Source organism: Apaloderma vittatum, unplaced genomic scaffold, assembly GCF_000703405.1.
Source record: "Apaloderma vittatum isolate BGI_N311 unplaced genomic scaffold, ASM70340v1 scaffold35696, whole genome shotgun sequence".
NCBI classification, from domain to species: Eukaryota; Metazoa; Chordata; class Aves; order Trogoniformes; family Trogonidae; genus Apaloderma; species Apaloderma vittatum.
Genome location: NW_009721814.1, coordinates 1,408 through 11,114, shown reverse-complemented (window position 1 = coordinate 11,114; position 9,707 = coordinate 1,408). Strand labels below are relative to the sequence as shown.

General features: G+C 50.8%; 1 protein-coding gene across 1 annotated transcript in view; it reads right to left on the bottom strand.

Moving 5' to 3' along the window:
- Positions 1-1,508: 1,508 nt before the first annotated feature.
- The window catches only part of FAM76A (family with sequence similarity 76, member A), a gene marked incomplete at both ends in the record, with an annotated part of 9,143 nt that continues 944 nt past the window's right edge, over positions 1,509-9,707 (bottom strand). Inside the window, 5 exons of the mRNA XM_009871545.1 lie at positions 1,509-1,610; positions 2,076-2,211; positions 7,649-7,735; positions 8,282-8,439; positions 9,010-9,162. Of these exons, the coding sequence (XP_009869847.1) occupies positions 1,509-1,610; positions 2,076-2,211; positions 7,649-7,735; positions 8,282-8,439; positions 9,010-9,162 (636 nt within the window). The remainder of the gene's footprint in view (positions 1,611-2,075; positions 2,212-7,648; positions 7,736-8,281; positions 8,440-9,009; positions 9,163-9,707) is intronic.

The window sequence follows — 9,707 nt, the reverse complement described above, 5'->3', positions numbered from 1 at the left end:
GCGACCTTCCCTTTGTAAATCGCAACAATATGAACACTTCAAGGCACCTACAATACATCGAGAGGGTGCGAACTTTGATTTTGGCATCACAAAAGGAAGTTTCCAGAACCTTGGTCAATATCAACTGAATTAAAACATTCGCTCACCAGAGGAGGAGGTCAGGGCAGTCCCAGCTAAGTCCTGAACAGCACCGACACGCAAACCCCTCTCCACCCAGGAGGCAAGGTGGCTGCGGGCAAACCTGCTCGTGGATCTGATGCTTCCTCTTTCATTTCAGAATTGAGCAAGTTTAAGGCTGTGGGAAGGTGTCCGACAGCTTTCAGGGCAGATGTTCCTCCCTGAGCTACGGCTGCGGGGTATCCTGTTCCCACGCACACCCAGGGAGCAGCGTGCCCTGCCTGGGGAAACCGCTGCCAGGAGGAGCAGGGAGGGTCATCGCCCGCTCAGCCCCTGACCTCGTGGCTGTCGAGGCAACCAAAGAGGGGTTTGTGCTGATGGAAAGGTGTCTGTTCAGAACTGGAGTAAGGACACCGACTCGTTCTTTGCAGGCCACCCAAATCTACGAGAGAGGAACGGCTCCGGGCTGAGACAGGCAGCGCAGGATGAGTAAAGCAGAGCAGAGACAGAAAGGTTCTGGCTGTCATCGATCCCTCAAACCCAAATCACACACATCACATACTCTAACCATCAGGCCAAACAGCGCTTAAGAAGCTGCTTCACGAAGGGGAACTCACAGGCCCTGGCTTTCTCACGGCAGCTGCAGTCTCCAAAACCCGTCTTCCACTCTCATAATCACCTTGGGCGTGCGCTGCCGGAGGAGGGGCTGCTTTCTCAGGGGGAACACAAGCCTTCTGTCTTATCTCCTCCCATTTCTCCTCACCAGGGCTTTAGATCATGACATACCCCAGAGTAATTAAATGGTGCAAAGTTCGTTTCTGTGTCTGATTTCTTCCCTGTAACCAGCTCCTCTCTGACCCAATCTCTTCAGTGGCTCAGAGCACATTCACGCTGAGCGTTTCCACCACCACGACAAGAATCCTGCTCTCCCTGTTGCCTTGAGCTCAGGGACTTGTTTATTTGGCCGACAAGAGATACAGCACTAAAGGAACTGCTGATTGTTCCTCGAGCTTTGTTCTCTCTGGTTACTGGTCACATAAATCACGTCAAGAGCTACGTGGGAGCTGACAAAGGCTCTGCAGTTTGGAGAAACAGGTTCAAACCTGATTTTGGCAACAGGTAAAATGTGTTTGATTGTTCCTGTCCAGTCCATAGGGGCCACAACGCAGCACTTGATGACACAGTGAGTCTGAGGCCAAGCAGAGAGCAGCAGGGAGGATATAAAGGGGTTGTGATGCCTGATATAGAGCTGAGGAGGGGCTGTAGGCCAGGGCTGAGGAGTGTCAGCAGAGCTGCCTGTGCAGAAGCTCACGGGACGTTGTGAACACAAGTGTCCTCGGTCGCTCCTGGATATAGCACAGCTCAGCAAATTTAAACAAAAATGCTGTCACCTGTAACTGCTCCATGACCTCCTTGTGCGTCTTCTCCATTTGGTTCATCTTTGCCCTCATCTGCGACTCCTGGTACTGCAGGTCGGCTTTCAGCTCTGTGATCTGCAGATAAAGCAGTAAGGAGCCAAGTGAGCTGGAAGAAGAAACAAACGCCTTCACCCCAGATGCACCCTGCCACAGAAAACATCTCTGCAGAGGTTCTGTGAGACTGGAGGAGTTCAGAAACGTGCTGCGGTGGGCTGGGGGAGACCAACGAGGCCAGAACCGTGTCACCGAGCAGCACGGAGGAGCAGGAGTGGCCAGGACTGTCTTTCTGCGGGGAGCAGCACGGTTTGTTTTTTTCTCAGTCTTTCCCCCACAAGGAGGTCTCTGAGGCAGTGGTCAGCAAATGACCCTTTGCAAAACGAGATCTCCTGGGTGGGTCCTCTTTGACTTTAGAAAGGAGGCAGCCTGGAAACAGTCAGGAACTCTTGCTCCTTCCCAGACACAAAGCCAGACTCCGCTGGAGCGCGATCTGTGTGAACATGTCAGCACGCTAGGAAGGGGGAAGCAAGCCAAGGGTTGTACCTTCTTCTCCTTTTCCAAAATCATCTGATCTTTCTGGTGCAGCATCTTTTTTAAAGTAGCCACCTCCTCCTTCAGCTGGGCAATGATAACAAAGTGGTCAGTGCCAGGAGAGTCCAAGGCGAGGTCCGGAGAAAAACTGCAACAAAGAACAGGGAAAGACTCTCATCATGGCCCCATCTCTCCAGCGAGGCAGGGCAGCTCCCACAGATGGGAGAACAGGAACCACCTCAGCTGTGTCTTCCAAACGCTCCCTGGACACGGGTGTTACCTGTATCCCTGCCCTGAAAGCCAGATGGAATTTGGGAAACATGGTACAACAGGCAACAGGGATTACATGCATGATCAGCAGCTGCATGGGACTGCCTGTCGGCCAGTGTCTGCAGCAACTGCCTGAACAGGAAGGATCTGTTTTCAAAGCAAAGAGTCCAGGACAGCAATCCGAGGGCTGATGAAACTTTATGCAACCACTTAAGAACTCTCCTTGCTCACAGGCAGTCCTTGGATGCGCAGCAAAACTTTTCACTAAATCTAAACAAACATTCTGGCAAGGAGGGAAGATGAAAGAGGAACAAATAACCTCCGAGTTAAGCAAACAAAGCAAAGGCAGACACCTAGATTAAAGTCAGCACTGTGCTCAGCAGGAAAAAGGGGTACAAAGACGTGCTGGACTTTTGTATTTTGATTCCATGACAGAGGAATGGAAGAAGTTTCATTACCACTTCAGAACAGGACAGAGTCTCTCCAGGGTGACAGAGGAACAGCTGAGTTCATCGCGTGTACACCACCAGCTACTCTAACCCTAAGCAGCCAGGTGAAAACTTATCCGGGCGCCAGTCACTCCCCTTCACCGGGAACTCACAAATCCCCCTACGAGACAGCCAGCGATCTGGGCAGCCACGCACAGTCTTGCACTGCAGGAATATTTGAGATCAGAAGATAGGATGAGCTGCAGCCACAGGCCCAGGGAGCTCACCTGATCTCTGCCTGCCTTTGTCTGTTGCTCACCGCTGCAATGCTCAGCCTGTTTTTTATCTCTCAGTGCTAAAAGGGCACCAAACTCCCAGCCGCGCGCGCCTGAAATTGCCGGATAAAAATTTAACAGTAATAAAGGCAACAAAGCTTCATCTACAAGATTACCCTAAGTCTGCCCGTTATCAGACAGCGCTGCCATTCTAAAGATAAATAGCCAGGGTTACCTGAAGCCTGGCTTTTTTTTTTTTTCTTCTTTATCTCAAAGCCTCCAGAGTAGATCAATACATGTCCTAAAACCTGCAGCTTTAGGGAGCTGCGACAGCCTGGGGAAAGCATGGTCTGACCCCAAATAGCTGCTTGTCTCGGTGCTCATCTGCTGCCACCTCTGTGCTTTCAGTTCCCCTCTGTGCAGTGAGGCAGAGAGGACCGGCTGCTCACCGGTCCCCTCCAGTGCAGGGAAATAATCCATTCTCTAATTAAAAGCACAGCCTGCATTGATCTGGCTGCTTAGCAAGGATGCGGCAGGAAAAAAAAAAAAAGCCTCTTTTCCACCGTCGTGCTGGGGATCTGCAGAGCGACACGAAGCAGAGGCAGCTTCACAGGTCTGAAAGTCACCGGATTGTTCTGCGGCACTGGGGAAAGAAAGCTTGGTAAGGGAGACCTCAAAACTGAGGCAGCCCTCGGTGGAAGAGCCTCGCGTGGATAAAACACACCAAAAGCAGAGCCCACACCGTACCACGGGTCTCTGGGCAGCTCCCGAGTGCAGAAAGTGTTCCCACACGTGGAGAATATCTCCATTTTAGAACAGTTCCCGACCACAGTTTCGGGAAGCGGAGGCTGTGCGAGATGACGGTGGGTGCTCCAGCACCTTTCGGCGCGCAGGCACCTTACCAGCAGTAGCTTTAATTCCCCACTCAGTGCAAATATGCTGGGGAGTAAAGAAAGAAAGAAGGGGAAAAAAGGCAGCCTCCGCAGAGAAAAAAGAAAAAAAAAAGGCTTCCTCACTGATTCCCTCTGGCTAAAGACAAAGTCTTGCTTGCACCATCCCTTTGCCTGGGCAAGCTTCTCTCCTGCCATATCCTGGGGCAATAAAGAGTGCCGGGAGGTGCTCACATTTCCCTGGGAGGTGCTCAGGTTTCCCTGAGCGGCTCCAGCAGGAAAAATTCCCTCTTTGGCAGCTCCGGTCAAAGCCCGCAGAGCCGCACCCAGGTCCGGCCACCCAGGGGGGAGAAGGGACGGGAGGGCCACCAGCCTTCCACAGAGCCAGACCTGACCGCAGGGCTGCCAGGGCCTCCTGCTGCCCCTGGGGTCTGCACCCACTGCGGGTATCGGGGGGCTCAGGGTGCCCAGACGTCCCCTCTCGCCAAGGGCATGAGCGCAGGCAGGTGTCGTCCTGTCCCGTTGCTGTGAAACGCCCCCTTGAATGTGTCAAGGTGCTAATTAAAGAAGCAGCTTTTTAAAAGATTGACAAGTCAGTAATGAAAGGTTTCTCTGTCCTTAACCCCGCATTGAGGAAACAGCCTGAGACTCCAAAACGAGAAGGAAAACTGACAAATACAAGTCGCTCCGTTCCTTTAACAAACACGTTAAGAATGAGAACAAAAAATTGAAACAAACAAACAAACAAAAAGCCATTTCCCCTACAAATAAACTCCACATCCAGGATCCCGGTCCCTTGGGATAGGGCAGGGGGCAGACGTGTGCTCTCCGTGTTTGCACAGTCTAAACCACAGCCTCTGATTAAAGGGAACTGAGGAGCTCCCGATGCTTTCAGTGGAGACAGAGGCAAAAATGGAGCTCTTCCAAAGACACCTGCGTCTCTCTGTTGAGTGGAAAAGAAACCAAAATGACTGCCTTAAACTCCACACCTGTTAAATGGCTGAAATTAGCCAAAACAAATGCCAAGCTTCAAAGGTTTTGCCATTCAAGTCAGGCTAGCATAAAGACCAGGCTGACCAAACCAGCATCTGAGCTCCACCTCAAGAAAAAACCATCCCCTGTGTGCAAAACCCACCTGGGCCAACAGGATCTGAACTTAGGCTGCCTCTAAGACCACCAAAATCAGCGGCAGTTCAGCCCAAGTCCCGGTACCCCGGCCCCTTTAAGCATATGCCAGGACTTTTCTACGCAAATAGTCTTTCTGACTCAATGAACTTTGCTGCTCAGCATCTCTGCCTGGTGTTAAAAGCCCAAATTAGCACCTTGCCTACAGTCCCAGGAGAAGGGACGGCAGCGTGCTCATCTACAGAGCCTGTAACATAAAAAAACACTTCTGGCAGCGTTTGCACAAGAGGATGGGGACATCAAACACCTCCTGAATCAGGGCTGAGCTGGAGGGTAGCTCACCCGGAACGAACCGTTTGACACCACCCACCAAACAACCCCTGGAAATCGCTCGCTGCCAATATTGCAGCCATCAGGAGCGACATCCGCGCCAAAACAGGTAAAGAAACCCACGTGCGGAGGGAACTCGGGAAGACACAGCACAGGGATTCCTACTGCACCCAAAAAGGAGCAGTGGTTTCAGATGAGCTGGGCCCTGTTGGAGGTGGTGGCGAAGCTGAGAGAGCTCAAGCACGCCCAAATTTTGCCCAGCTGAAGAATGCAGCAGAAGTTGGGCTGGAGCCGAGACACGCTGGACAGAAAGGTGGGGCTGGTCTCGGCAGCTGGGCCTCACCCCGTGCTGCTGCTGAAAATACCCTCGTGCTGCAACAGACCCCAACTCCACACTCAGGCTGTGACCCAGGCTCCAGGCGGACTCTGGGGGGGAGACAATCTAACAGAAAATGGTGCAAGAGGGGAGAGTTTTAAGGGGTTCATCCTCACAAAACCAAAAAAACCCAACAGCCCAGCAACTCCAAAACCACACTTAATGAACCACCGTTATTATTCCACTCCAGAAACACAGCTACGTGTCTGTTTAAGGCAGCCCCAGCTTGCCTTTTCTACGGCACGTCGCCGGAGCTCTTCAGTAGCTGCTAAACTTACTGGGATTCATCAAAAAAAGTCTGCGACAAGGATCACACCCTTGGCAGGAGCCAGACTGACAACATTTGACCCAGGAGCAAAGGGAAAGCATTTAATTCCTCTAATACAGGCTCCTGTTTTGCAACCGAATGTCTGAGCAATCGATGCCAGGGCACGAGACCTTTTCCTTCTTGGATATTTTCAAGCCAGCGGGGGTATGGCAGTGAGATGTTAGGTCTGAGCCCAGGCTTTAGTTAGCAGATAAAAATACTGGGTGTTGTCCTAGAGCCTGGTGAGCAGCCTCAGTAGGTGAGCAGCAGCCTCTCGGGAGGCAAAGCTGTAGCAATACCAGTACTGGTACTGCTGGGCTGCACCAGTTGTGCCAGAGACTTGTCTCCAGTCCCTCCTCCGGCTCCAAAAGTGGGCAGAGGACTCCTCTGACTGCTCCAAGCTACAGTTAATCCTTACATTTTTCAAGCTTTGAACTGTAAACGCTATTCAGATGATAACTGGTCTCACAGACCACTCTGTGGGAACCACAGCCCTACAAAACTATTTCAGTTCTGCCTCCCATCGCAGCATTTCACATATTAACAAACATTGACAAGGTGTCAATAGTATCTGTAAGGGAGGCATGATCTGTGATCTCCAAGAAAAGACATTCAAGGCAGTGAATTAATTACCAGTGGCTTTAACAGACCCTTTGGCACTAACGAGCCTACACTCTGGTCCTTGATCCCAATTCACTGCTGTTTGGGAAGAGATCCATCAAGAGGGAGAGTTTCCACGTGTAAGGCAGTTCCCAGGGAAGGAGGGAGGGCAACGGGGGAGAAAACAACGGGTGATCTCACTTCAGGATGTCAGTGCCTTGAGAAACAGGACAATGGTGGGCACCGAGACTCTGCTGGGAAGCAGCCCACTGCGCCAGCGTGGAAGGGGCGCTCTGGGTAGGGGGACAAAGCATCTCAGGAGAGGAAGGAACGCTGAGAATCAGAGAGGAAAGGCAGGAATGAAAATATGCATGTACAAGACTGTAAAAAACCTAAAAATCCATCTCAATCTCCCGTTTCCACTAGTGATTCCCATCCTGCTGCGCACGCAGCCGGCGTTAACATAATCCAGCACAAACTGTGACAGCAGAACGGGAGCAGGTACTTTCAAGCAAAGCTGTTTGTTCGCTTGTACCTCCGCCAGAAGGCAGGAGGGGAAACCAGAGGTGGGTCTTGATCCTCTCCTCTGAGGCCGCCTCCCCACGGATCAGCCTGACAGCCCCAAGAGCACAAAACCTGAGGACCTCAACTCTGCAGCAGAGCCAACAACCCGCCCTGTAACGGTAGAGAGAGGATAAAGTTGACCTGGCTGCGATTTTTTCTGCCTGTTGGGGAGCTCAACCAACAAGCAGTGTCTATTCTAGCAGGTACGGGTGCTAGGTATTCTTTTCCTCTTCAAACCTATGTCTAAATGCCAAGTAATGTTGGCCTGCCAGGTTCTGAAAAGCTGATAACGCAGCCCTTCGAGGTCCCAAAGCTCAAGATCCCTGCTTTACAGATTCCCACTATCTGAGCAGAACTCTGTCTTATAGAAACTTCCAAACGAGATTGCCCACCCACAATTTCCCCACGTAACGGGCTCACCTGTCACCATTGGCAGATATGGCATCAAACTTGGCTTTCTTCTTTGGGATTTCATTCTGAATCGAAGAGGTGGATAAGGTTTTCTGGCTAGAAGAACAAGGAAATTGTGTGTCAAAACCTGAATGACTTGCAGCCTAAGACAGAGAAGCAGATAAATATTCCCACCCACTTCAAACCTATTAAAAGAGTATTTCCTAGCGCAAGAAGGAACGATAATAAAAAAAAAACACTCCTTGAAGTGTAGCTGGAGACTAAAAATAAACAGAAAACAATGTGTCAGTCAGATCAGTAGGTAGGTGAAGAGCTCTATATTTCAATCATTACATTTTACAAATGCAGTTGAGCTTTAATTGTGTACAAGTTCACTAAGTTGAATCCCCTAAGAAGCACTGTCGGACTGCAAGTCAACTCCAGCACAGCGAGATTTTCAAACTAGCAAAGCCTGACTTAACCAGACTCTCCTGAACAACAGCCAACTGCCAAAACCCATCACCAAGGCACCGAGCCCGCCGGCGCTTCTCCCAGTTACTTTAGGAAGCGCACCTGAGGAACACGGACCAGCCGGGGCACCCTGTTTGCTCACCCCAGAGGCAAGCTCACCCCGCACACCAGAAAAAAGCTCGTGCACGTTACCTGTTGTAGTGGCTGCCACTGCTGAGCCGACTGTACTGCTCCTTCTCCTGCAGGCTGGCCCGGGAAGAGCTGCTCAGGTGCTTGCACTGCTCTTTGGTCTTCTGCAGGACCCGTTTGTAGGAGAGCGTGCACAGCCAGCACAGCAGCTTTCCATCCACCTGGGAGGTGAGAGGGGGAAGAAGTTTTGGTCTTGTTTTCCTGCCCTCAGAGCAAACGCAGAGAAGGCAAGATCACATCTCAACAAGCAGTGACTCAAGAAGGATCCCTTGAGAAGGGCGAGAAGAGTATCAGGCAGGGCTGGTGTGATGCAGACAGCCTGAGGAACACTCCTGCTGTTCAAGCAAAGTGTATGCAGAAGCCACGGAATGGGATTCCAGGTGGAGGTATGACCACTCCAGCTCCTCTGGCTACGGTACAAACATTGGTCCCAGTCCCTCTCCCCGAGCAGGAACCTCGCATCTCACTCGGAGGCCCCCTCTCCTTTGCCAGCTTACAACTGCCCTTAGGCCAAATTCAAGAGATCCTTCTCAGCAGATCTGCCGAAGGAGTAGAGGGGCTCAAAGAGTAAACATCTCCAAAACACAGCTCCCACAGCGAGGCTCAACTCCAGAAAAAGGCTTTATAACCACTCTCTTTTGAAATGCTAGAAAACACACGAAGGAGATGGACAGGCCATCCTCCTGATCAGCCCTTTTACCTTTTCAGCCCCCTTTAGCAGCGATACTGACCTTCTTTCTGTCATCCTTCCGGTCAAACGCACACTGCTGCTTGCACTGCTCGCACGCGTGCGGAGGTCCGTACTTCTTTTCCGAGTTTGTGCAGCGCTGGCACTTGTTTCCAATAAATGCTGCTATAATGTTGCAGTACTGGCAGGGTTTTGGCTTTAAGAAATAAGAATAACCGATACAGCAGTGCCTTCTAATTGCATTAATCATTGTTCTTTCCCCTTCTCCCCATCACTTCAAAACTTGTCTCCCCCTGTTCTAAGCTAATCATACTGCTGATCCAGGAGATAAAACCACATTTGGACCCCCAGATTCCAGCTCAGTGTACTTAGCCATGGCACCCAAACTGTTTATCAAGTGCTACAACATTTTTTCTTTAGAAAACTACAGATCATCGAAATCGAAACAATCAAAATCGCTTTTTCGGATTCTGGGCAAGCAGGAAAGAGAGATTTATCACTGCTTCCTGCAGCAATCTCAGTTTCTGTAAGCACACTCTTCTTTCTGTTGGATATCGAATAGTTCATTTCCCGGCCTCAAACGATGTAGAGCTGCTCTTTTCCGTACTAAAGAAGAGAAAAGGTAAAAGCTTCACGCTTGAGGGACCTGCGTGTTATTGATCAGTCATGCTATTACAACAGAGCCAGCCCATAAACTGCTCCGGGATTCAGCGAGATAAAGACAAGAAAGATGAAAGGGAA